This window comes from Leopardus geoffroyi, chromosome C3 (genome assembly GCF_018350155.1).
Source record: "Leopardus geoffroyi isolate Oge1 chromosome C3, O.geoffroyi_Oge1_pat1.0, whole genome shotgun sequence".
In the NCBI taxonomy this organism is placed as follows: Eukaryota; Metazoa; Chordata; class Mammalia; order Carnivora; family Felidae; genus Leopardus; species Leopardus geoffroyi.
The window spans coordinates 34,465,851-34,492,752 of record NC_059338.1 but is presented as its reverse complement, the minus strand read 5'-3'; the positions used below and the strand labels follow the sequence as shown (position 1 = coordinate 34,492,752).

General features: G+C 49.0%; 1 protein-coding gene across 3 annotated transcripts; it reads left to right on the top strand.

Moving 5' to 3' along the window:
- The first annotated feature begins 784 nt into the window (after nucleotides 1–784).
- On the top strand, nucleotides 785–24,671 carry CD34 (CD34 molecule). 3 transcript variants are annotated; one of them, XM_045456755.1, is made up of 9 exons: nucleotides 786–963; nucleotides 2,955–3,023; nucleotides 10,841–11,023; nucleotides 11,700–11,953; nucleotides 12,987–13,067; nucleotides 21,520–21,670; nucleotides 21,907–21,959; nucleotides 22,278–22,442; nucleotides 23,006–23,146. In XM_045456755.1, the coding sequence occupies exons 1-9, from the start codon at nucleotides 885–887 to the stop codon at nucleotides 23,018–23,020; spliced, it is 1,050 nt and encodes a 349-aa protein (XP_045312711.1). In that variant the 5' UTR covers nucleotides 786–884; the 3' UTR covers nucleotides 23,021–23,146. The 3 variants fall into 3 exon arrangements, with proteins under 3 accessions (XP_045312709.1, XP_045312711.1, XP_045312708.1); XM_045456752.1 differs by lacking the exon at nucleotides 23,006–23,146 and adding an exon at nucleotides 23,153–24,671 and having other exon boundaries at nucleotides 787–963; XM_045456753.1 differs by lacking the exons at nucleotides 2,955–3,023; nucleotides 23,006–23,146 and adding an exon at nucleotides 23,153–24,671 and having other exon boundaries at nucleotides 785–963.
- The last annotated feature ends 2,231 nt before the right edge of the window (nucleotides 24,672–26,902 follow it).

The following is a 26,902-nucleotide window of genomic DNA, read 5'->3' as shown; positions in this document are numbered from 1 at the left end:
AGTCTCAGACCCAGAGCTGGAGAGGAGGTGACGGGACAGAGGGTGTCCCAGATGCCAGGAGAGTCCTTTGTCTTTATGGCGATGGTGACAGGCTCAAAGTACGTGGACAATTAGGAACGGTCACAGGAAAAACCCCTCCAAATTAACACAGACAGATCTTGCAGGGGAAAAAAGTGAAAAGAAAATCAACAAGGATGGTTTGGACGGGTGAAATGAATAATTACAGTTATTTATGTGTCCTGCTCACTCTTCATGCTTCATTAACATGCAGCGCAGTCTCTGGTGTGACTGTCATTAAATGCATCAGCTTGGGCACGGGCTACGTTTTTACCTGATTAGCAAAATGCTCACATTTGTAAACTAGGGTCCTCACAGTAGAGTCCTTTGGCAAGATGGTTCTCGGCTCAAAAGTTAAAAATAAAGGAAAACAAAAAGGAAAGAAAACACACACACAGGCGCGCGCGCACTCACACACGCACACGCACACACACGCACACAGAACTCAGGGGAAACTTGCCCCCTGCCACCGGCCAGGCTGACACAAAGGGGTTAAAAGTCCAGTGGAAGTCGAGCTTGAAGGAGTAAGACGGGGCCTCTATATAAAGTTGAACAAGTATCTGGGGCCCGCACAAACCTCCACCTTTTTTGGCCTCCACGGCGGCAACCCCAGCCCCTGCTAACGTCCTCCGCCTGTGGGACCAAGTGGGGAAGCTCACGGTTGTGGCGGCCAAGGAGAGGGGCCGGCCTTGCCAGGAATATAGAGGGAGGGGAGGGGAAAAAGCCCGATCGCCCACCCCGCTCCCGGGCGGAGGGCGGGGGCAGCGCGTCCCGCGGGCCGAGCGCGTCTCGGGCTGTGCGCATCTCGGCGGAGCGGCGCGGGAAGGATGCTGGTCGGCAGGGGCGCGCGCGCGGGGCGCGGGATGCCGCGGGGCTGGACCGCGCTCTGCCTGCTCAGTCTGCTGCGTGAGTACCGGCCGCGCGCCCGGGCGGCAGGGAGGGTCCCCGCTCTCCCGGAGCCGAGCGCGCAGAGCCCGGGGGCGCGCAGGGAAGGGATCCCCCCCCCCCCACAGCTGCCCCAACCCACGCCCCGCGCCCACGGCGGCTCCCGGCTCTGGTGGGACCGGGCCCCCCCTGGGACCGGCGCACCACCTGGGAAGCGCTGGGGTGGACGGGGAGGCAGGGCGGGCGACCCCGCCGCGAGTGTCAACCAGCCCAGGTGTAAACCGGGCGGAGCTCTCTGAGCTTCCCGGTAGTGGAACAGTGCGACTCGTTCGCATTGTCTCTAAAGTACAGCGCTTCGAAGATGCCAGAGGCTGTGGCCAAGGGTCCGGAGCGCAAAGTTGGAGCCAGAGCCAGGAGAGGGGAGGACAGAAGCAGGAAAAGTTTTGCGCCTGGGGGTTGATTGAGAAAGCCCAGGCCGGAGCGGGTGCTGGGAAGAGAGCACAGGCGCCCACCGACCACCACCACCACCACCACCACCACCACCACCACCACCACCGGCACTGGGCGAGCCCGAAATTTAAGGATGGGAGCGAGGCCAACCTGGGACAAGGCCCCAGCTCCAACGCCCAGGAGGCGCCGGAGGCAGGCTGAGTGAGGTGACCAGGGGGTGTGGAATGAACAACGGTCCGGGAAAGAATGCTTGCATTTAAGATCTGAAAGCTAAATTACAACTCCCTTTTCCGAAACCCACACCCACTCCCCTGGAGAGAAGATGGCAGCGGATGGGGTCTGTTGTGCGCCCTGCCTCCGTCTCCCCATCGCCACCCCCCCCCCCCCCCCCCGACCCTGGCACCAACCCCAACCTGTTACATTTGGGGGCATTCTTCCTCTTCCCCCTCCAAGTTCTAGAACTAGGGAATATGTCAGCAGGCTCGTGGACACCCTTCCGCTCACCCACACTTGCTCCTACTTCTTAGGATCTTGCTCTCTCACTTTGGTAAAGAAATCATAGACAGTAAGTATTTATTCTTAATTGCTTTCATTTGGGGAGAGCATTCTCTATCTCCTCTCATTGCCTTTAGAGGGTTTTAAACATAGTAAGCTGTTCTCCTTGTTGCTCAAGATTCTGCTTCCAGCCCTCTAGGGCCCCCAGTTCCCTACACGTACTCATCCTACAGGCCACCCGCTATGGCCCCACAGAGTGACCTGGGCCTGCCAGCGGGACTCCTTTGCTCTCAGTGTCCTCTGGTGTCAGTGTTGGGCCCACCCCGTTGGAGAGAGTCTCCGGGCTTGGGAAAGCTCTAAGTTAGGCTCTGAGTTGACCAGTTCGGCAGCCCCAGACCTGCCCTCTGGGGCAGAGAAAAAGCTGTCACTTCAATGTGGAGACACTAGGATAGGGGAACTCCCCTGGGTGCTAGACGGCACCCTCATAACACAGTGGAGCCGATCAACAGCCGATCAGATGCTTCACTCTCCTTTACAAAGCTCGTGATGACCTGGTCCTGGGCCGAGTGAGGCCCACCCTTTTTTATTTCCTCAGCTGGCCAGTCTCAGTCTCGCCTTGGCCCGTAGCAGGGGGTGGGGGGAGCGACTTAACTCCTGCAAAATCTGGGGCAGATATGCCGAGAATCTCACTGTCTCAGCTTTGGGGGTGACAGCTGGGACATGGGTCCCGACTCTCAATCTTGCCAGACTACTTGAGCCAATGTGTAGCCTTTCGTCTTGCCTGAGAACTTTCTAGGGTTTGTTTCTTTCTTTCACACTGGGAGTCATTTTCTGTCCTGGTCTACATTGGGGGGATAGATGAGTGAGTGACTGTACCTTGAAACGCTGACCGAGGGACATTTGCAGGAGTTCCGTGCGATTATTGCAAACTTTAGGGCACCGGGGGTCTTCTCATCATGTACACTGACAGAGGGCTTTGTTCTGGGAAGGTCTTTCTGTGCTCTGTGAGAAGTTGGCGTAAAGATGGGCACAGCGGTCCGACCAAAAGTAGACTCTTTTTGTTGCAGATGAAGCTGCTTTGGGGGGCGACCAGAGTCAGAGTGAGTCGCCAGATAGCACTCCCCTGCCACCAACAGGTAAGAGAAGCCTTTCAGGTTATTAGGAAGCCCCATTTGTGGGCCTCCGGGTATCTGTCCCCTCCAAGCCCTCCATGGCCTATCTCCTTCCTCCCTCTGTAAGGACACCCCCCCCCAAGGCCCGCCCCTTCACATTCCTCTTCTTCCGTCGTGCATGCTGACCCCACACCCATATCCTGTCTGGGGCTACGTGTAAGAGGGGAAAAAAGAAAAGGGAAAAGAATTTTATCAGATATTTTCCAGAGGAGAGAGGACTCCACCCTTTGACTCTCTGCCATATAGCGACCGACGAGGAGCAGCCTTGGGGACCTCTGACTAATTCAGTGGTCCCCAGTGGTCCCCCTCGTCGGGCCAGTCCAGCTGGCACAACCTTTGCAAATGCAAGTCTTCCACGGCCTTCCCGTTTGACGGATAAAACACTTCTGGGCATCTTTTTCTTATCCCTTTAGCTCCACCTCCTGGGCCTCCTTGTTCACTTGTCCTCCTGTTCTTCCTACTTTGAGTCTTTGTCTCTAAAAGCTCGGGGCAAGGAGTGCCAAACTGCAGCAGATAAACTCGGGCGCAGAGACTTACAAAAACAAATAAAAAAGGAGGAACAAATTCCACTCCGTATGGTCTCACTGCCTGATTTCCTTTAGACCCTGGGCAGGAGGGCCTGGGCTCACTTTCAGGGCTGGATGGCTATTCGGCTCCACCCTCGGGGGGCCTGGCCTCCCTCTCTCCTTGACTTTGCCTGATCTAACTTAAATGGCCCCCGAGTGTGGAGAATTCAGAAGGTGAAGGTATGGAAACAAGAACAAAAACACCACCCTCCAAAAGAAAATGCTCCAAGTTGCCAGGGCAGAATTTCCTATTTGTCTGGGTCTTGACTTCTCTAATGAGAACATTCTCTTCCCTCCTCAGCTACGAAATAAAAACACATTATCTACAATTTTTAGTCTCCACGGCCCCTGACTTTGCTAAGGAGAAAGATGCGTGCGGCTTGGGAGAGTGAGAGGGCAATGAACAGGGGACGGGCCAAGGTGGACTTCTTAGCACCTGCACTCTGGGGCCCACCCCGGGGACCAATCGCTTCCCTTTGGGTGTAAAAGAAAAGGCCTTTGGGCTTAGTTGGCTTCGTCTGCTTCTTCCTGGTTTGGCGGGGAAAGACCCCAAAGAACCCACAGCTGGTACCTTTTAGTGGGATGGCATCTCTAGTTAGCGAGTTCTGTTGTTACAGAAAATGCCTTAACGAGTCTCTGGGTGAAAGTAACCTGGACCCCTGGACGGGCCTTGGAGGTGCAGGGGCAGACAGGAGGTTAATTGCTGAGCATGATAGAATACATTGGAACTTTGTGTTTGATGGGCCCGAGAGACACAGGCTGAGGGAATGCAGAGTCCAGAAGGAGTAGAGAGAGAGGAAGGGAGGTGCCTGGACCATCAGAGAGGCAGTGGTGCCTGAGGGTGGAAAAGACCCAGCGAGGAGAAACTCCTTACGGTGTGGCATGCATGCTTAGCACAGTAATGTCTGGAATTTCAGGCTTATGCCGTTGTCTCTTCCGGGCTGGGCTGTAATCTGGCTCCGTGCTCTCAAACCTTTGATAAACACACGCCCGCCTGGTGTTAGTGTGCTTTGCGGGGAATAAAGGAACAAGTCCTCGGCTGGCCTACGGTGAAGCAGAACTACAGTGCCTGAGCACAGGGAGGCACAGAGTTGCAGAAAGGGAGTCAGTGGCGATTAGGGGAATGAAGGAGGAGGTGACTAGGAGAAAAGTGGGCCCCCAGAGAAAGCGCAGGAGACCAGGCTTCCGTGGTAAGTCGATGGGGTCCAAGACAAGGTATTTGAATATTAAAGGGAAGTCAGAGTCCCCTGTTCACTCAGGCCACAGACACTTGGTTTACGCTCACGTCTCAGTGAGCCACTAAACCATAGGAAGGCATCAGCCCAGTTCTTTGCTCTGGTCCAAGATGCCCAGACTCGGGGAGACCTGTAACAAGGATCCTTCCTGAATGTTCCCGGAGAAGATGGGTGGCTCACCACCTCCCAGAGTAGTTCATTCCATTAAAAATATAATAGTAACCCCCCCCCCCACTATTTTAAGCCTTACTTTGTGTTACAATGAAATTAGCTTTCTTGAATCGTCTGATCATTAACTTCTATTCTTAATTAGAATTGGCTAATCTTCAGTGGCTTCTAATCTAATTCTCTTCTTAAAACTACCATGGAATTAATATGATCCTTTTTCAAGACAATCCTTAACGATCTTTCTGGCCCCACTAGACTATAAGCTCCTTGAGGACAGGGATTTATTGAAATTGTAATGACCTTAACCCCAAACCTCAGGAAAGAATCTTCTTTTCTTCTGTGCATGGTCCTCTGCACGTCATGGGTGCTTATGACCAATACGAATGAATACATGCGTGAAATGAATCTTGAAGAAAGTTACTTATTCTCCCTCCCCAAATTCTTCTTTTCTGGATCAGAGGTTAGCAAACTTTTTCTGTCAAGAGCCACATAGGAACTATTTTAGACTCTGGAAGCCATATGTAGTCTCTTAGGCATATCCTACTCTGTTTAATTATACAACACTTTAAGCATGTAAAAGCCCTTCTTAGCTCACTGGCCGTACAACAGACAGCCTGCGGGTAGATTTGGTCCACCAGCTATTTGCAGACCCCTGATCTAGATGAAATAACTCCTGGCCCTCAACCATATGACTTGGTTTCTAGAGCTCTCCTAATTCTGGTTATCCTTTCACGGACACTCCCTAATTTAACAAACTCCCTCCTAAAATACGGCATTGAATGAGACCACTCTACATAGATGTGGTTGGTGTGAACATGCCTGACATGGTCACCATTCAGTCTAAGTGCTTTTTCTGAACTCAGAGGATTGTGCTAAGCACCCTGAGAAAACAAATGAGTATCAGAGATGTTTCCGGCACTAAAGAAATTTATAATGTAACTGAGGTGACAAGACCTATACTCAGGAAACAGAGTTTATGATTTTGTGCCAGATAAGTGGTGGAGAGACGTGTCTCAGGGTCTCTGAGAAGCAGAAGGAAGGGGGCCCTATACTAAAGATAACTGCTGTTTCTTGAGCGTTTACCAGACAGGCTAACTGCTTTATGCTTCTTATCTCCTTTATTCCTCAAAACAACTAGGAGTTAGGGAATATTTTTATTCCCATTTTATAGGGAATGTTTAGAGAGTTGAAGAAGCTTCCCCCCAAGCCCTCACAGTTAGAACATGGTAGAGAAGCCTCTGAACATGGTCTGACTGCAGAGCCCAAGCTCTTTCTTCTGAGGTTTCCTTCTCTTCTCAGAAACATGGGCTGTGGGTTCCCAGCAGAGTCCAGCAGGCTTCTTCTTCCTGCTACTGTATCCCTGTGGGCTGAGACACCCAAGATTTTCTGGAAGAAACTCCTCTCAGGCAGGGCACCAGAATTGGAAAGGAATGGTGGAACGGGGCTAGCTGGCCAGGAGGAGATCAGGAAACAATACCAGCAAAAAAAAAAAAAAAAAAAAAAAAAAAAAACAAAACCACACAAGAAAAAACAAAAAACAAAAACAAAAAAAGAAAAAAGAAAAAGCAAAAAAACCACAACTAAACCTAAGGGGGTCTTTGGAAAGCAAGACTGAGCATAGGAGAGCATAGGCATTTAGCTATTTAAGTAGCAGAGCATTCTGGATCTCTGAGGATTTGTAAGCCCTCTTTCAGGATGAAAAGATTCTCCAATTTACTAATTGTAGGTAGGAATCTCTTAAACATGTATTACATTATGCCTTTGCTTTCTCCGTGTACCCCTCAGAAATAGGACTTTAACTTTCATGACTCAGATGGATCATGAAAATAATTTAGTTATGGTGCAGCTCAGTGACTTTGTTAATGCTTACTAAGGTGTATATATTTATTTCCTCCTACTGTAAATGATTCCAGACCAGTGTGTGGTTTTTTTTTCACATTTATTTATTTTTTTGAGAGAGAGAGAGAAAGAGTGAGCTGAGAAGGGGCAGAGAGAGAGGGAGACACAGAATCTGAAGCAGGCTCCAGGCTCCGAGCTGTCAGCACAGAGCCTGTTGCGGGGCTCGAACCCACGAACCGGGAGATCATGACCTGAGCCAAAGTCTGGTGCTCAACCGACTGAGCCACCCAGGCAGGCATCCCATGACCAGTGTGGGCTTTAATACTCATGTCTGTTTTTCATTTATCTGTTTCTTCTTTTTTAAACTGTTGCTTCTCCTTGATGTTTGCTCCTAAGAGTCTCCAATTTTTAGCTTTAACTAGGATATCAGATAACCAAGCTTGTTAGAACTTGGTGTAAAACAAGAATAATTGCCTCTGAATAAGTACCTGTAAGTTAAATGCAAAACTTTTACTCCATGAATTCTGTGACCTCTGTTTGGCGTTTTTGGCTTCTTATCCTTATTCCGCTAACTTTCTGATATCTTGTCTCTTCCCTTTGCCCCAAGCTCATGAGTTAGGATCAAATAGGATATCTAGAGTCACATAGGGTACTTAGGGGGACACAGTTAATAAAGGTAGGATGGAAGGTAAACAACATAAGATGGCCTTTTGTTCAATTTTAAATCGTACTGTAAAAGCCCTGTTGGGTTGGGGCTAACGGCTGTTTGTCTGGAAGGCTCCAGTCTAGAACGGAATGGAGTGGAGGTTTCGTTGATCGTCTCCTAGAATCGAACTGGGAAGCCGCTATTGCTCCCTTACAGAGTTGGAGAACAGAATCAGATCAAGAAAGGTCAGCATTTGATAGTTTAATGCCTTGGATGGGGGCGAGAAGCTAGGATGGACAGAGACACGTGGTCGGTCTTGATTCTTATAAATGTTATTCCTCCAAGGCGCAGTCTCTTCACGGGAGCTCCAGAAAGGGAGCCCTAGAGACTGTGAAATTAAGACACTCCCTGCCTGCTAGTCCCTACACCACAGCACCCAGGTTGGATTGGTCTCCAGGTCTTCCACCACCTTGTTCCCTCGCTCTACACCCCCTCACGTATCCCGTCACATAGCCTTGCCTTTCTGCCCTCCCTCTTTGACCTGTTTCTCCAGGGTCTCAGAGGCTTCCTTGCTCACAGCGGGCTCAGGGCCATGCATCTGAGGTTGGGGTTTCATTTTCTTGGCAGGTGGATCGTGCTACCTGCTCCTCAGCGTTTGGCCCAGTGGTGGGTGGGAGGTGGCTGCAGCAGCTGGGAGCCCGACCCCAGCGGGTCGGTAGCTGGCCTGGGTCCAGAGTCGCTTCACTTCTCTGGCACAGGCCCTCCGCCCTCCGAGCCAGCAGCAGGTCTCTGCTCACATCTGGAAGAGTTCAGAACTGTTTGTCTGGGTGAAGGAGGCCCTGGGGAGGGGCTTCAAAAGCATGACATCACCTCAGTCAGGCGCAGCTTTCTTTGGAAAGCGCAAAGGGCTGGGTCAGCCTGAGCCAGATAGGATTCCCAGGAACTGATGTGTTGGAAGAAAGAAGAGGAAAGGGCGGGCAGGAAGAATGATGTCAACGGGGAGTTCCAGTGGTGCTTTGGAATGGTACCTGGGGAGGATGATCCTTCAGGTCAGTATCCGCCTGCTCCCGCCACCCGCCCCCTGTGGTGAGTTCATAGCTTAGGGGCGGATTGCTGAGCGGGTCCTGTCTAAGGGCCCGGGAAGACTGGATCTGCTTTCCCACCTATTTCATTTTGATAAACCCACCTCCTGCCTAACCCAGGTAGGAGCCCATCCTTTTCTCTCCAGAGGTGCGGAGGATGCATCCTGGTTCTTAGCAGTTTCGACTCTCTGACCTTCTTGCTACTTCTACTCAAGAGTCAGCTAAACCCCAGTGGCCCCAGTGTTCCCTGCCCTGAACTACGGCCTCCCCTCTTGGCCAAAACCTTGCGTGATTCAGGCTCTTATCTCTAAAATGCAGGTGGTACTATCATTTCATCCTCCTGCTCACATGCACATAATGTCAAGATATGATTGTTGTATTCACCATTTATATCCATGTACTTGCAGCAGGTGGGAAGGGAGGCAGATGTGGGACAGTGAGACTTGTCACTGCTTTTAGGGGAAGCATTGAAACTAATGCCTAACTTCCCTCTTGATGCTGAGGAAGAGAAGAGTTGTCACTCTACATTGCCATTTACCTGGAGACCTCCCAAAATTACAGCTCTAGATCTCAGTCAGGAAAATTGAAAGACAAGCTTTAGGGTGGCCTGGGATCCTCAGGGGCCTTTCCTTGAGGGTGGTACTGTGGGTGCTGAGCTCTGGGTACCAAGTCGATCCTATAGCATTTATGGGGCCCAAGCCAAGAATGGAATAGAGGCCCTCATACCATATGTCTAAATACTTCAAAGTTACAGTCAGGCCTGTGAGCTTATAAATGAAATGTCCTCTATCCCCTTACCTTGAAAAACATACCTAATGGCCACCTGGAAGGCCAGGTTTGAATTTGGGACCCTCTCAGCCTCAGAATTCAGTGCCACCGTGTGGCTGAGCAGGAAGAGATGGCCCTTGACTCCAGCCTGTCCCTCTTCTCTTCTTTTTACCCCCAACCCTGGCTCACTGTAGGGGATCTTGCATGCATGCAAGGGACACACCATCCGCATGCTTCATGTGTATACCTTCTCCCTGAAACTGCCACCTCTTGGCCACCCTTGTGCCTTGGAGGTCCATACCCTGGTACTGCCGTTCACCCTCAGAAGGATGGACTGGGAGAAAAGGCCCCATGAGGATCCTCAAGTGAGAAAAGAGGCATTTGGGCAAGAATTTCTAGGAGTTCTGGTCCCCAGTGTATGATCTAGACGACAGGGTACATCTCTGTTGGCCCCATGGACGCCTCATGGTTGGGAGCAGGGCGGAGTAGGAGGAGGAATAGAATACAGACTCTAACGTTCAGGGAAGTTTCTCCTTTCTGGATGTAAGGATGGCATTGATAGGTACCCCCAGGAAACACAGAAGGACAAGGACCCTCATGAAGATCTTCAGAGAATAATTCAATCCAGGAATATTATACTATATCAATTTAAGTTATTTGTCATTAATTCTCCCAAAACAATCCAGGTAAGGAAAGACCCTCACTTTAAAGGTTGGTAAACACACACACACACACACACACACACACGCACACACACGCACACACGCACATTAAACTACATAGTTATTGGAAAAGGCAAAACTAAGCTATCTTCCTACATTTGATGAGAAACCAGGCCTTAAGTTCTCTAGAGCATCCACTGGTCAGAGGTTCTTAAAAGAAATCGTGGGGTCACTTACTGAGTTTCTCAACAAAAGGCAAGGAGGATGGGTTTGCAGGCCACGAGGGAAAGACTAGAGTTTGGGAATAGGGGAGTCTTGGACAGATAGAAGATTTTTAAGGGGATTGAATAGAGATGGCATGAATCTAGTGGCTATTCCCAGAGTATATGAATGGAACGGCTGGAGGGTGACAGAAAGAGAGACAGATATGTTTAAAAAGGAAATCTTCCCCCATACTTTAGATTTTTGCAATGTTTATTCAGATATAACTTGATATTTTAATATTTTATTTAACAAGTTCTAAACATTGCCTCGTATTCTCATGTGGCTTTAGTTTTTTTATATTTCTTTATTTGTAATGTGAAGCGCATATAGCATTTATCCCATTGAAATTCATTTAGTTGTTTGCAACTTTTCCCTCCTGCAAATGGTACTATACTGGACACTTGATGCGTACAAGCTTTTCCTTCCTTATCTTCTTAGGGAAAATCTAGTAGTGAGAAATTCTCCTGTCCAGGAGGATAGTCTTGATGTCATGATGTCCTAAGTCTCCAGGATGATTTAGGTTCTGACTTTTCCTCCTTGTTTCTCGATAGCCTCTGGGTTCACAAATACACAAACCAGGACCACGGTTACCACAGAGTCCGCCACCTCACATACAAGTTCAACTGTTTCTGCAAATGTGTCCAGCCAGGAAGCCACCACACTAAGTCCTCTTGGAAGTACCATGCCATACCCTGTCTCTCAAGACCGCAATGGGACCACAACAGCCATCTCAGGTAAAAAGTGTTTGTCTCGGGCCCCAGAGGGATGTGGCTGGTGCTTGGGTAAAGCATTAGGATGCCTGCAGACCTCCCTTAGCCCTGCCTTCCCCCGCAGATGGAAACATACAAGTCCTGCGAAGCATGGTTTTTGCATCATGTTTAGGGTGCCCTGAGGTAGATTCCTGACGATTCCTGTAGTGATGGCTTTCTCAGGCCAACACTTTGGCTGCTGATCCTGACCAGTAACTCTCCTTGTACCCTGTTTTCATGCTGAGTTCAGCTTAGTGATAAAATAAGGATCAGATGAGGACTCCCTAGACATCTCTGATCTCTTCTAAGTGAAAGAAAGTATGTACAGGTTCACACTGGTTTTTGACTTCTTCGGGGTGAACCAGATTCCAGCTCAGCATCAGAATCCTGAAAGCACCTCTCATACATTCTCAGTGATAGCCATGGTTCCAGTAGCTGGCTTGAAATGAGTTTGGTAGGGGTTAGGATATGAAGTAACTCTTAACTCCCGCGATTCCCTTTTCTGGTTTGAAGTCCAGGTCAGTATCGTTATCTGTAAAGTTTTAATTCAAGACAGTGAACTGAGATGTGTGTAGGGGTGTGTGTGTGTGTGTGTGTGTGTGTGTGTGTGTGTGTGTATGAAAACATGTGCATGCAAAACATGTGTTTTGGTCTATTTCAGAGACTACAGTCAACTTCACTTCTACCTCTGAGATCACCCCAGTGCCTGGAATGGGGAACTCTTCTGTCCAGCCACAGACCTCTTTAACTGTCACAGCGTTTTCCACCACAACCAACTTTTCAACTTCAGACATGACTTTGAAGCCCAGCATGCTCCCCGGAAATGTTTCCGATCCCCCATATAACAGCACCATCAGTGTGACATCCTCCACTGAGCCTTATGCATCATTTTCTCCCACCCCAAGTACCATCAAGGTAGGTGAATTGGGCCAAAAGTGGCAGATTGTCCCCTCGCTTCGTATGTATGCAAACCCTCTCCTCCCCTCAACCTCTCCTCATCCCAGCCAGTCAGATTTGGGTCACGTAAGAATTAACATGGAAAATATGCAGCTTAAATATTGCTGGCAAAGATAGAAAGGGGAAGGGAGGAGTGGAGACAGGTCGCTGACATATGCTGTGGGTATTTCATTTCTAGGGAGTTGAAAGTAAAGGGGGATTCTTGGGGGTCCATGCAGTTGGCTGTGGTTCTTTCTAGTACCTCTTGGTCTGGGCTTTGACCAGGGCACTATTTCCCTTTGAGCGTATTTGGAAACCATCCTCTATTTAATGGGGCGACTTGCAAACAATGTTTAGGACCACTACCATTTCCTGTAGATGAGAGAGTTTGGTGGTATGTCAGGTATAGAGAAGCAGTGAAGAACTGGGCAGACCAAGGATGGTGAGCTCAGCCTTGGGGTCTGTGGCTGTCAACAGTTTGGGGCAGGAAGCATAGAAAATATGAGGGTGCGTGCTGCCTGGGGGCAGGCTCAAGGGACCTGCCTGGTTTCTGTTTTTAAAGGAACCAGAATAGGAATCTGGAGAGCCCTGGGGACCAGGAGGAAAATGAGTGTCACCAGGATCAGCCTGGCCACCCCCATTACCTTAGTGCTTATATGGCCTCACTGCATGTGTATGATCCACGGCAGGGAGAACAGCCCCAATGGGTAAATTTCGTCCCCGCTTCCATTTCTGCACCATCCAAGCTCATGTTTACCAAGATTGCAAATAGCTACTTGTTGGCAAGCCCAGGCTGGTAACAAAAGTTTTGATTATCTGATGGGGATGGGTGTAAGAAGGAGGAAGAGACTAACACCAATTTATACATCTAGTCCCCTGCCACTTTTAAATTTTCTTTTTCCTAAAACCTGTTAAGAGAGTACCCCTACAGAAATCAAACTGGACAAGAGGTGGGGGTAAAAATGAGGGGCAAAGATACTGGCTTATTTACTTTGTTTTTGTTTTAATACAGGGAGAAATCAAATGTTCCCGAGTCAAAGAAGTGAAATTGACCCAAGGTATCTGCCTAGAGCTAAATGAGACCTCCAGCTGTGTAAGTCAAACTCCCCTCCACCTCACCCCTATCCTTTCCTCCTCCCTCTTCTCCCACAATCCCTTCCGAGCATCCTTAAGCCCTCTTGGACTGGACCAGACTTTGGTGGGGGTGGGGAGAACTTAGTTGGTCAGGCGCTTTCAAATACAGAGCTTTGGGTTTAGGGAGTAAGAGGCCCCATCTGGCGGGCAAAGAAGGCAAAGACAATTTTTTTTTAAATTGAGTTAACTTTTTCCCCTCCTCTGTAGTACGTTTAATATATACATGTCAGACTTAAGTTTGCTTTCATGTTAAGAAAGTCCTTAGTGAAATACACACTAGTGACCTGAAGTGCCAGTTTGCTTATTATTTACATGTAACTCTTTAATCCGTTTAGAATTCTTTTGTGCTGTAATGCCACATTTTCCATATAACCGTCTTTCCTAACATTGTTTATTGAATGATCCCCTTTGTTGACTGGAATGCTGTTTTTTAGCTTGTATTAAATTTGTATTTGTCCCAGGGCATATTCTACAGAGATATTTTGTTCAGTTTGTCATTTTTTGCCTATTTTAAGTTTTTTAAAATTATTCTACTTTTATATTATAGTACTCTTTAATATCCAGCCATGCAGGTCTTGGCTCACTACACCATAAAAAGTTTATTTTTTTGTCTGTTGTTTTAGAAAAACTTTAGGGGGCGCCTGGGTGGCGCAGTCGGTTAAGCGTCCGACTTCAGCCAGGTCACGATCTCGCGGTCCGTGAGTTCGAGCCCCGCGTCAGGCTCTGGGCTGATGGCTCAGAGCCTGGAGCCTGTTTCCGATTCTGTGTCTCCCTCTCTCTCTGCCCCTCCCCCGTTCATGCTCTGTCTCTCTCTGTCCCAAAAAGAATAAATAAAAACGTTGAAAAAAAAATTAAAAAAAAAGAAAAACTTTAGAAACATCTTGTCCATATTAAAAAAAAGAAATGTTAACATTTTCATTGGAACTGCTCTAAAGTCTCTCTATTTTTCTGGTCTTCTCTTGTATCATTCAGCATATTATCTTTTTAGTTTTTAAAAACTAAAAGCTAGTTTGTTTGTTTGTTTTTCCGGTAGGCTTTATGGACTTTTAAAGTTTATTTATAACACAGATTTCCCATTAAATATTCTGATCGATCATTGCTGGTATATTATAAAGTTGAAAACTTCCAACTTTTCAATATACGTTCCCAACATGTATTGAAAGTTTTGAAAATTTATCTTAGGTTTAGCCATTTTCTTTAACTTACTTGTTAATTTCAAGAGCTCTTTACTTGATTCTTTTTTGTTTTCAAGGCAAGCTCTCATGTTTCTGCCACCATACATTGTTTTTCTCCTCCTTTTTAGTAGTTAATGCCTTGTTTAAGTTTCACATCTTATTGCATTGGTTAGACCATACAGCTCGGCGTTAACTTTGAATGTTGATAGCAGACGTCCTTGCTTTGTTTCAGTAAATCCAATTTCCTGACAGTTACAGTTTCCTCGACGAAGAATGGAATGACAGGACTCTTCCTATTCACTTGTAGGAAAAAACATTTCCTTATAAGTTGGGAATCCATTTAAGGGAACTATATGTGTGACGTGTGACATGTACACACACGCATGGGTAGACTATAGTCTGTAGAGGGCATTCAGTTATTTATTTTGTCCATTCTGACTGCCCATATCGTACCTGTGATTATCAGTTGGGTCATTCTGACTCACAGATCTTTTAGAATTATGCCTAAGGTCTTTTTTTAGCCCAGGACTTCTAAAAACAATGGGAATTGCAAAGACATAAGTTCGCACAATAGGAGAAGTGCACGATGCAAAATAGTGAAGTTAAACATGAATATACAATGTACAAGTAATACAGGAATTGCAAAGACAGAGGCTCACACTCTAGAACAACTAAGTGCAATTTGCAGACTAGTCAACTTCAACATGAACATACAAAGTACAAGTAAAACTCTGTGTGTTTCTGATACCTATTTTCAACTCTCCTTATGAAAAAAAACATCGCCAAACCCTTTGTTAATCATAGCTTAAAAAACGACTTTTTTTTTTTTTTTTTAGTAATATCCTGGTGAAGCACTTATTTTCCTGTGTATCACACTGGTCTGTGCCAAAATGCTGCTTCTGCATGCCACTGATTTAGAGCCAATTGCAGGGCAATCTAAGTGTCTGTCCATTGCCCTTCAAGGCTCACATTTAACTAGGGTCACCATACAAGACAAGTGCCGGAAACTGACCGCTACTCCAGAAATAACTCCTCTTACTGTGGTTGCTTTCTCTCTGTGGTCTTTACTGTCTCATCATTCATGCCACAGCTGAGAAGGTCTGCTCTCTCGTCTGAGATCTGGGGAGCATCTGTGAGCAGGGACGTGCAAAGACAGCAGTCCCTCCACTATGCTAAAGAAGGCCTCTGCACCGTTCACAGTGAATCAACTCTCTGGTGACCCCTTGGTCGTGCTACTTTTCCCTGGCCCCTCTGTCACCCTTGATCCCCCCTCTCTTCCTGAGGGTTCCTCCTCCCTAGTCCCCAAGCAGCAGTGCCTCCTAAGTCTCCCCAAGGTAATTTCCCCCCCCGGGCAGCAATCCTTGTTCAGAATCTCTAGCCAAAGCTCCGGATTGTGTTTCAGATTCCTTTCCCTTGAGTCCTACTGCGTGCTGATTTGATCATCAATCTGTTCCCAAGGCTGTGAGTGAGTGGCGTGGTGGCTCCTAGTTTTCCTTAGGTTGCATTTGCCCCCGGTGTCAGAGGGCCTTAAGGGACTGGTTCGAACCGTGGGAAACTCAAGCCCTACTCACACCCTAAGGAGAAGCATGAAGGATTGAATTCCCCTAACATTATGTCCTTGAGTACTTGTGCAATGTCGGCATGCTCCTGCCTCCCGTGTACTCCCGTAACGGAAATACGTGTGCATGTTCTCAGCTATCCAGACACTCACTCTGCACTGGGTTGTACTGAGTATCCAACCTTTCAGCTCCCACTGTGTGGATTATTCCGCCTGTCTTCTGTACCTGCATCCTGCAGGCATTCATTTCTCAACTACTCTCCTTTTGCTCCCCCTCCTTCACCTCTAGGCAGAAATCACCCCTATCAGCCTGGGAGGGGGGGAGGGTAACCCCTACCCTCTTCTCAAGCACCTGCTACTCCGTCTTAGAGCCCTCATTTGCAGGACCCGTCACTCTGAGTCTGACTTTCATTCTCTCGGCTGCAGTGTCAGGGTAATTTAGTTTTTGTGGTTATGGGTTCCCAAATCGTTTCCACAATGTGAGGTTACTTTATTCTCTTATGCTGTCCCCCCCCCCCTTTATCCAGGGAAATACACCAAGAAATTTTTTAATGGTGGTAAAAGACACATAGCATGAAATGGACCATCTTAACCATCTGTAAGTCCACATATAGTTCAGTGGTATTAAGAACGTTCGCATTGTTGTGCAGTCTCCAGAAGTCTTTTCATCTTCCAGAACTGAAACTCTACACCCATGAAACAACTTCCCATTCCCCCCACCTTCTCGTCCCTGGCAACTACCCTTCTACTTTCTGCCTCTATGATCGGACTACTCCAGGTACCTCATAGGAGTGGAATCATACGGTATTTCTCTTTGTGCGCCTGGCTTATATCATGGAGCATAATGTCCTCAAGGTTCATCCATGTTGTAGCATGTGTCAGGATTTCCTTCCTTTTTAAGGCTGAATCATGTCTATACCACATTATGCTTATCCCTTCATCCACCAATGAACACTGGGTCGCTTCCATCTTCTGCTGTTGTGACTGATGCTGTTATGAACATGGGTGTACAAATACCTCTTTAACACTCTGATTTCATTTTGGGGGCGGGGGGGCACATACCCGGAAGTGGAATTGCTGGATTATATGGTAAATCTATTTTTAAATTTTCGAAGACCCGCCATACTGGTTTCCATAGCAGCGGCACCATTTTGCAACCCACAGGGCACAGGTTCTGACATGTCCACGTTCTCACCAGCATTAGCTATGTTCTGGGTTTTTCTGATAGTAACCACCCTAATGGGCATGAGGTGATAGCTCATCGTACTGTTGATTGGCATTTCCTAGTGATTAGTGATGCCGAGCATCTTTTCATGTGCTTATTGGCCTTTGCATATCCTCTTTGGAGAAATCTCTATTCAAGCCCTTTGCCCACTAGTTTGTTTTTTAGAACTACCTTTCTTTAGAGCCACATGTGTTTACATGCAGAGGTCGTATTTCCTCAGCTAGCTCTCATCGCCCTTATTCTGTCGTATTGACTTCATCTAAGGCAGGCTGCTTCCAGCCTCCAGATCATATCCCCCAGCCCACGCCTTCCTTGCCCTCTGCCCAAACACTAAAGGTCAGTTTCCATGCAGAAAAAATAACTTACAGATGGAGGACAGATGAAGACCATGTGTCTCCTGGTGAGAGCCTGAGATCTGGAGACAGTCTTACTCCTCGCTCGTGGTCAGCTGCTCACCGGTGGGGTGACTTGTAGCAGAGTCCTTCACTCCAGTCTCTAAATGAAAACAGGGTTTTACCTGCCACGTCAAGGTCACACCAAAATAGATAAAATGAGAAAGAGAGGGAGGGAGGGAGAGAGAATGAAAATTGATCCTAAAAATCTCATCATTAGGAAAAAAAAATTTTTTTCCATTTCTTAAAATTTATCCTGAGGGGCACCTGGGTGGCTCAGTTGGTCGAGCATCCGGCTTCTCCTCCTCAGATCATGATCTTGTGTTTTGTGAGTTCGAGCCCCACCATCAGGCTCTGTGCTGACAGTTTGGAGCCTGGAGCCTGCTCCGGATTCTGTGTCACCCTCTCTGCCTACCCCTCCCCCATTCACACTCTGTCTGTCTACCTGTCTCTCTCTCAAAAATAAACAAACATTTAAAAAAATTTATTTTGAGAGAGGGAGAGCGTGAGCGGGGGAGGGGCGGGGAAAGACGAATAGAGAGAATCCCAAGCAGACTTGGCTGTCAGGTCAGAGCCCAAAGCTGGCTCAAACTCACAAAACTTGAGATCCTGACCCGAGCCAAAATCAAGAGTCTGACGCTCAACTCACTGAGCCCCCCAGGCGCCCCACATTGGGAAACAATCTTAAGGATGATTTGGAAAAATACCTGTCCCTCTCTCCCTACTCCAAGTGCTTAATGAACATGCTTCCTTAACATGTTAAGAGTCTTGGCAAAGTTTGAGAATGCTGCTCTAGAAAGGTTAGATGGTTTTATCGTTGTAGTTATTATTTTTGCAAAGCAACATGTGTGAGCAGATGTGGTTAGGGGCTAACAAATCTGATTCTCATGAGCAAAATGGCAGTCTGTGGCTTCCTCCTGCCCACTCTCCCATGATATCTGCCCACAGCCTCTCTGGGGGGAGGATGTTTATTTCAAGCGTCCGGAGAAGCATTGTGCTTTGTTCAGGATCCACCTGCTCCTCTCCAGCTCAAACACAATTCACTGATGCTGTTGGATTCCAGAGTGGGAGGCTGGCCACTGTTATTCCCTTGAATTTAGTCCAAGAAACTAAGCGAAGGGTGGAGGGACCCTGCGTGGAAGCCAGACCAGTTGGAACTTTAAGCTGAACAACAATTCACTGGGTTCTTCTGTTTGTTTGGTGCTACGTTTAGTGTCGTCTGGGTTCAAAATTTTGTAACGTACGCCCATTCTCCCCATTAAGGAGTTGTATTGTCTAATCAGAGAGAAATGGCAATGACAGTAAGGCAGAAGATGATCAGACACCGAAGTGTGGGTTCTAAGGGCTACGGTATATGGTATACTACTATTATTGATGGTAACAATACCAGCTGCCCTTTGTCGAGTGCCCATTGGGTTCCACACACTTTGTTGGGGGCTCTTTATACAACACAGCTTTAGTCACAGCTCAGTCTTCAACTGAGGAACCTCACGCTCAGACTAGTTGTATGTCTTGCAAAGACTCTAGTCAATCGCAGAGGCAAGGTTGATGCCGGGTCTATGGGAGATAGGGCCAGTCTCACTGGGGAGCTGGGGTTTGAGTTGAGTCTTGAAGGATGGGATTTCCAAGGAAGAGGGCCATGTTCTTCCTTTTCATATAGGCAGGGCTGTGAAGGTCACAGGCTCTCACACACTTGGGCTCCCCATAATGGCACCCTCAATCTGAAGGCCTTTCCTGACCAGCTTCCCCTGCACACATTCTCCCCATTCTTCAAGGCTTACTTTGAGGTGTTTCTGATAACCCCCAACCTGATGTATGCTCACCCTCCTTTGAATGTCCGTAGAACTTTAGCTGTACCTTCCTCATGGTACTTACCATGTAACTAGCTCTGTCACTTGTCTCTTTGTGCCTCAGTTTCTTCATCTCTAAAATGGGGAGAATAATAACACCCATCTTGAAGGGTTGTACAAGGTCTAAATGAGTCAATATATGTAAAGCACTTGGAACAGTGCCTGAGACATAGTGACCATCATTTGTTTTCATTGCCATGCATGCAAACTAAGAGCTTTGGCTATGTAGAATTCATAGCTACCCACCCCCCCATGATACATGTGCAGAGATTTGCACACAGTGTCTTCCATTCAGGGCTTGGTAAATGTCAGAAGAGCTGAATATGGTTGAGGTGCAGCTTCTTAAGACTCTGCAGGTTGAGGACATGCCATTTTGTGTGGTTTGTTTAGATTGTGCAGGAGCCCTGTCCCTCTGCCTCTCTCAGGAGAGATAGATTTCAACCAGAGATGCTCCAGGAGGCCAGAGTTGTCCAGGCGGGGACTTCCCTCCTCCTCATCCAGAAGGCATGGTGTTTGGGAGGGTGCTCCCAGGGAAGCAACGTAAGGCTCCCCAAAGAGAAAGGGGCCTAGAGAAGAAAGACACTGCTGATCATATCCAGTGGTATCCAGAATGCCCACAACAAATGCTGTTTTCAAGAGCCAGATTTTTCCAGAGACAGAGCCTCTATCCAAGTACTTCCTTGGAGACCTTTTCTTTTCTTTGCTTTTTAAATGCTTATTTATTTTTGAGAACGAGAGAGACAGAGTGTGAGTGGGGGGCAGGGCAAAGAGAGAGGGAGACCCAGAATCCGAAGCAGGTTCCAGGCTCTGAGCACGGAGCCCAACGTGGGCTCGAACTCACAAACTGTGAGATCATGACCTGAGCAGAAGTTGGACTCTTAACCGACTGAGCCACCCAGTAGGCCCCCTTAGAGACCTTTTCTTGAGAGTTGAAGCAGCAGTGGCCTGAGAATGCATTTTTCTGTGCCCTTGGTTCTTGAGGGGCTTCTGAGGCTACCTCTGAACTCCTGTCTCTGTGACCTGAAGGTTAGCTAGCCCTGCTCTTCTGGCCTCCTCCAAGCCCATTGAGTTCCACCCAGCTCCCTTCAAGTCCAGCTGATAGAAGAAAGCTGGGGCCTGAGGCCAACCCTGACCTTGCCGTGTGCAGAAGCAAAGGATCCTGGGTTTTCCTGCCGTGGGCCACAGCAGTAGGAAAATACCCAGGCTGCTTTCCAAGCTGGGAGGCCCACAAGGAGCAGTCCTGCCCCACAAACAGGAAGCTGTCTCCTCCACGGAGGCTCAGTTCGGATGCCCCTCACACGCCCCAGCAGTTTTCCCCGAACAGGAAAGTTGTCGGAGCCGTTCAGGCATTTCCTCCTCACCATCTGCCATCCGGACAGAGGAGAGAGTCTTGGTTTCGGTTCCTTTCCTGTGCAGGGGAGGCCGCTCTGATTGGAAGCTGCTGGAACACATCCTGGGAGGTGTGAGAACAGGGTGTTGGAAGGGCACAGCCAGTGTTTCCAATTCATCTCTGTCCCAGGACTCAACTGGCAAAGAATCATGAGAGCTTATCTCCTGGGGCCAAGTTCCTGAGTCCTAGGGACCAGACAGCAACTGGAACCATCTGTGGACCTCATGTAAAACTGGCTTCCATGCTTTTAGTGGGGAAAGGGGGATGGTAGACTGGACAAAAACACCATTTCAGTTTCAACCATGCTCCTCGTGAGCCCCGTTGGGGGGTAAGACGGAAGGGCCCAAGGATGCCACTGGGTCTATAGCCGTAGACTTGTTCTCTACTCCCTTCCCTTGGCTTTTCCTCCAACACTTGGGGCTTTTATAATCTTGAAACAAAGGATTTTCTCTCCATCGGTAATACACTATTAATATTTGCTGTTTGAATTTAATTTGAAATAGTGTATGTGTCCATGGGCAATCCTTAAATAAGACAGTGTTTCCTGAATTTCTGCTCTGGTCCTCTTACAGCCCCACCTAGGACACTGACAGATGTTTCGCGACGGGGAAATTTTTGAGTTTTTTTCTTATTGTGTTTTGGCACCTCTGTAGTTCACCGGATTTTTTTTTCCCAGTTAAATTTTTTAGGAGGAAAGGATCCTTCTCGTTTAGAGAGTCATAGTGTGACTTTCATCAGGATTGCTACCTGAGACTCTGGATGCAGCTCAGGGTATATGAATAATTTCATCTTCTGTTCCCCATTTCTCTCTATGTTACCAGGAGGAATTTAAGAAGGATAATGGAGAGGAACTGACTCAAGTCCTGTGTGAGAAGGAGCAGGCTGACACTGGGGCTGGCATGTGTTCCCTGCTCCTGGCCCAGTCTGAAGCGAAGCCTCACTGCCTGCTGCTGCTCTTGGCCAACAGAACAGGTAAGGGGTGCATCTGTCTTGGGGTCTAGGGAGGGAGTGGGGCTGAGGTTAGACAGTCCTGGGTAGAAATCTGGTATCTTAGCTCAAAGAGCACAGGTGCTGGGGAGAAGAGCCAGGCTGACTTTGGGAGATGGAGCACCCTGGGCATCAGAGCATCATCTAGAACATCACAGGAGGGCACAGGAGGATGAGCTCTTCCCGCTTCTAGATTCAGCAATCCCTGTTTCTCATTCTAGAACTTTCCAGTAAGCTCCGTCTTCTGAAAAAGCACCAGCCTGACCTGAAAAGGGTAAGTTCTCTAAGGCGATGGGAATTCTCAAAGGGAAAATTGGGTCAGGGGAGTCACTGGAGTGGAAGAGAAAGTACTTATCTTTTCTAGACTTGTCCTTCCTACTTCTCCATCCTTCTCCAACAGTCCTTACCTGTCTGAGCTTGAACCAAAATTTTATGGTTTTAAAAGATGTCAGTCTTAAGTCCTTTTTAGAAAAACCCCTGAGGTCCAAGACTTCCTGTGTTCATCTGCTGTTGGGTCTAGCATGGGCTGGGCTTCTCTTCTAGAACTCACATCCCACAAGTGACAGGCTGTCTTTTCTGTCTTCCCTTCAAGCTTGGGATCAAAGCCTTCTCTGAACAAGATGTTGGGAGCCACCAGGTCTATTCCCGCAAGACCCTGATTGCCCTGGTCACCTCAGGGATCCTACTGGCTGTCTTGGGCACCACTGGCTATTTCCTGATGAAGCGCCGCAGTTGGAGCCCCACGGGAGAAAGGCTGGTCAGTTTGGGGGTCCAGGGCAAAGGAAATGAGGAAGATAGTGGTCTTCTGGGGAGGTCCATAAATTTCCTGGAGCGGGGAGGAGACATACCAGAAAAGGTACTTCCGTGCTTTTACACATGGACGTGCAGAAGGCACATTATCATGTCCATGGACAAGTCTGAATAATATATAGCAGATTGGAAAGGAGGCACTAACTGGGGCCAGCCCACCTGCTCACTGTGGCAGCAGATGGCTCATGTCATCCGTTTATGATTTTGCCTGGGATAGTTCAGCTGGGTATACCAGAACAGCCTGCTAAATCAATCACACTTATTGACATGTATATTAAATGTCCGTGGGTGCCACTTAGCTCACCAGAAGGGCCCTTATGGAAGGAAAATCTACTGTTGGAGTGTTCTGGATGAGGGAGGACAAGGCTGGGGTTTGACCCTTGGCTTCTAGCCTGCTACCCACTCTGGGGAGGGCATTCCATCCTGGGAACTGCCTGGTGTCTGGCGGGAGCTGGTTATGGAGCTGTGGCGGCACGGTGTTGTGCCTCTCCTCTGTCCTTTCTCCTCTAGGAGCTGGAACCCTGACTGCTCTTCAGGAAGAAAGGAGTCTGCACATGCAGCTGCAACCCCCTTCTCTCCCTCCCACCTCATCTCCCCCCACCCCTGCCTCACTCCCCTGCTTACCAGATAATGCTCCTTTATTTATACACTGTCTAGGGCGAAGACCCTTATTACACGGAGAACGGTGGAGGCCAGGGCTATAGCTCAGGCCCTGGGGCCTCCCCTGAGGCTCAGGGAAAGGCCAGTGTGAACCGAGGGGCTCAGGAGAACGGGACCGGCCAGGCCACATCCAGAAACGGCCATTCAGCAAGACAACACGTGGTGGCTGATACCGAATTGTGACTCGGCTGGGTGGGGCAAGGCTGGGCAGTGTCTGGGGAAGGGGCCCCTCCCTGCATCTGACCACACGCTGCCTCCACGCTGGAGGCACCATCGATTGCATTCTACCCTTTCCTGCTGCACACATCCTCGGAGGCTGTTCCTGGGGCCCGGTACTGCACCGGGCCGAAGGGTTCTCTCCACCTTGGTGGAGGGGAGATAACCCCTGCCATTTACATGTTCAGCTCGCTAAGCCCAGAATCGGGTCGACTCTGAGTAAAGGTGTGGGGGGAGGGGAGGCCAAAGTGCAGAGAAGCTACCAGGGTTGGGGGGTGGGAGGTGATGATCTTGCATCACTCACACATGGGCTTCTGTCCTCTCCCTCCTCTCTGCCATATTAAAGGAACTCCCAGGGGAAGCATGGGCCTTTTCTGGGCTACCATTTCCTCCCAGGAGGCTTTGCCTTTTCCTGTTTCTTCCTCAGATCTGTCTTCTTTACATCAGGGAAACCAAAGCAACCCAGCGCACCTGCTCCCTTGTAATGATGCAGCCAGAAAGACTTGTTATCCTAAACCGTCCCCCTTATGCCCTGGCCAAGGCACTGTGGATTCAGGCACCGGCTTCCCTCATGCTTTCCGGTTTCCCCTGAGCTCCACACCTCCCTCCACATCTGTATACAGAAGCCTGCTTCGTTTTCTGGCTGAGCCTGGAACGAGGCTCCAAGTTTTGAACAACGTCTTGTGTGTGTGTTTGGGAGACAGGGTTAGGGGGACATGGGTCCATGCATTCCTTCCTGTAGGGGCAAGTGGGAGAGAGCGAACGGCTCAGTCCTTGTCTCTCTGGGGCTCATGGAGCCTCGTCTTGAGCCTCTGTTTCTCCCTGTGGGTCAGAGTGGACAGGATCATGGGACCAGACCTTTGAGCCAAGCCTCTTGACTTGTGCATCTCTGAGGAAGCGCCTTGCTCAGAGGCTAGGTCCTGGCCTTATCCTCTGATCTCGATGGCTTCTTCCTTCCTCCCCCTGACTCCTGGGTTGAGCTGTGGACTCAGTCTCCCAGCAGACTCCTTTTGATCTCTGTCTCCCTCACTCCAATCCCCTCACTGCTCCGCACCTCCATGTAGTCAGGGCCCCTTGACATCTCCAGAGAACCTTCACCACAAGCCACCTCCTCTGTAGGTGACCCAGGTTCTCATCTGTATTTTTCAGTTTTATTTTTTCCAGAGGGGTAAGCAGGGATCCTGGTTTCAGTGACGGTTGGAAATCAAATTTTCCAGAGAGAGGAAGATTGGGTGGGTTTTATTTCTGAATAAAAAAATGGTGTGTGTAAATACTGTAATTAAAGTGATACTGAGACACATCTGTTCTGTGTCACTGTCCCAGCCAGTTGTGTCTGAATGCCCCAGCGGTCTCCCCGTCAGACCTCAGACCTGGCCAGACTGTGCAGTGATACGGTGGAGAGGGGCTAGCCAGGAAAGAGGTGGGCCCATCGTGGGGACACAGGTAAAACCCAGGGTGCTGCCCTTTGGCCAAGTCTCCCTCTCTGGGGGAAGCTCACAGGAAATCTGGATGCGTCTAGTCACAGAAAGACAGACCAGGATGCAGCAGGGACCTTGAGGATGGAGGGTGGTGTGCCAAGGACATAGGCGCTGGAGGCCTCGTGGCCTTTCTGAGAAGTGGCACGTTTGGGTCACCGTATGCAGAATATGCGTAACTGGGTGAAGGAGCCCCATGCACGCCTTACTGTCACACCACGTCCTGCCCGGAGCTGGGAGCAGAACGGTGAAGGCTGGGGCGGGCAACTTCTGGCTGCCAGCTCCGGGAGGGAGTGGTTTCTATCTTCAGTGTGAAGACACCAGCCTAACTGCCAAAAACGTCCGTAAGGGCACCCCCAGCTCCCAGGCCCCCCACCCCCACCATAGGAAGTGGGGGAGGGACCGCTGCCAAACACTGCCCAGGAGCTTCAGGAAACGCTCCTGAGTGTATCAACAGTAGCAGAGGCAGTTGGGGCCAAACAAAGGATCCTTCCCTTCTTATCTGGCCAAAGCCAGACCTTTCCCTTTAGCACTCCCCCACCCCCTCTTCCCCCTTTGCTTTTCTCCAACTGCTGGAACCAGAGGTTCCTCTGCAGGACTCAGGGAAAAGGAGGTGGGGTGGGGAGGGGGGGGGCGGGAAACAAGGGATGAGATCTAGAGCTTTCCCTAGGAGGTGATGGCTGATTCTGGGAAGGGGTGGAGGAAAGGGAAGATGGTAATCTGGGAAGAGAAGGCAGATCGGCCTCCATCTAGTTACATCGTGCCATGAGAGCGACCAGACGAGGGTCTGGCAGGTTGAAGATGGCAGGGAGGCAGTGTGCAGCCTCCTGGGAAACGTGAGAGAAGAAAAGGCACCTGGACCTTTTGAAACAGGTTTAGCCTCAGGCCCAGCAACTTACAGTAGTATTTTGCCCTGAGTCTGTCAGCCAATGTAGGCTTTGAGAGGTAGAGGGCTGTGTGTGTGTGTGTGTGTATGTGTGTGTGTGTGTGTGTGTGTGTGTGTGTGTGTGTGTGTTTAGGGGGTTGCTTTGAAGCTGGTTCTGTTTGGTGGCTGGACAGCATGCCCCAAAGGATTCATTGCATTCTTGAAACCTCAGACTTCCCCACCTTTGGCCTGAACACCCTGGTGCGGCAATGGCTCCACCTGCTGGCCATGATGGGCACCTACCACTCAGCTGTTCATCGGTTTCCATGGTGAGGTTCTCTCCTGGCTGCTCTACCCTTAAACAGCCTAGTCCGGTAGATCTCGTATATGAAGCTCATACAACTATAAGAGGTCACTGCTGAAGACGACTTTACAGATGCGTTCAACTTAACTCCCCTATGTCAAGTTAAAGACAAAATAAGGCCCAGAGAGGAGGGGTAGCTTGCCCAGATCCCCTGGAATTCAGATGTCCTGAATCCGAAGCTCTTCCCTTCATCCTACCATCCCACTGTTCCACCAGGGCTTCAAGGTTCCTCCACTTGGATGTCATGAAGCTGGCAAGGGCCAGTCTCAGGATAGGTCTGGGGCTTCTAGAGTCTTTCATCAACAGGTGCTGTTCCAGGCCTGGCCAGCCAAGCAGGTCCCGGGGCCTTGAGACAAAGGAGAGACTGAAGAGCCCAGGAAACTGTGAGGCACAGCTCCCCCTGCTGTGCCCACAGTCAGCCCCAGAGAATAAACTCTGGAGTATCACATAGTCCGTTGTGGAAAGCATGCCCGGAAGTGTCTTCTCCTGGTCGCACCTAAGTGGATAAGTCGGATTGTCCTCTAGGTGTAGACACATGGGTCATCCACATTGCATCCCCTCTAGGTAGGTCAACCAAACCCAGTAGCAAGCAAGCAATCCTGTGCAACAGGATGCTGCTTCTGTCCGTGAAGACCCCATCCAACGAGTTCACAGTCAGCATTCAGTCATTCTGGAAGTCTCATGGAGCACCTGCTATGTACCCACGCTGTGCCAGTGGCTGGGGATAGAGCAGTGAACAGATCCTTATGGAGCTTCCAATTCTGGTGGAGAAGAAAGACGATAAGCAAACGTATTTATCTAAGCAAATAAAGACATACGTTTTCAGG

Coding starts and splice junctions, on each gene's coding strand:
- CD34 (XM_045456752.1), top strand. CDS start 885: ATGCTGGTCGGCAGGGGCGCGCGCGCGGGGCGCGGGATGCCGCGGGGC. Junction 964..2,954: donor CTGCCTGCTCAGTCTGCTGC/GTGAGTACCGGC, acceptor TTTTTGTTGCAG/ATGAAGCTGCTTTGGGGGGC. Junction 22,443..23,152: donor GCCCCACGGGAGAAAGGCTG/GTCAGTTTGGGG, acceptor TACACTGTCTAG/GGCGAAGACCCTTATTACAC.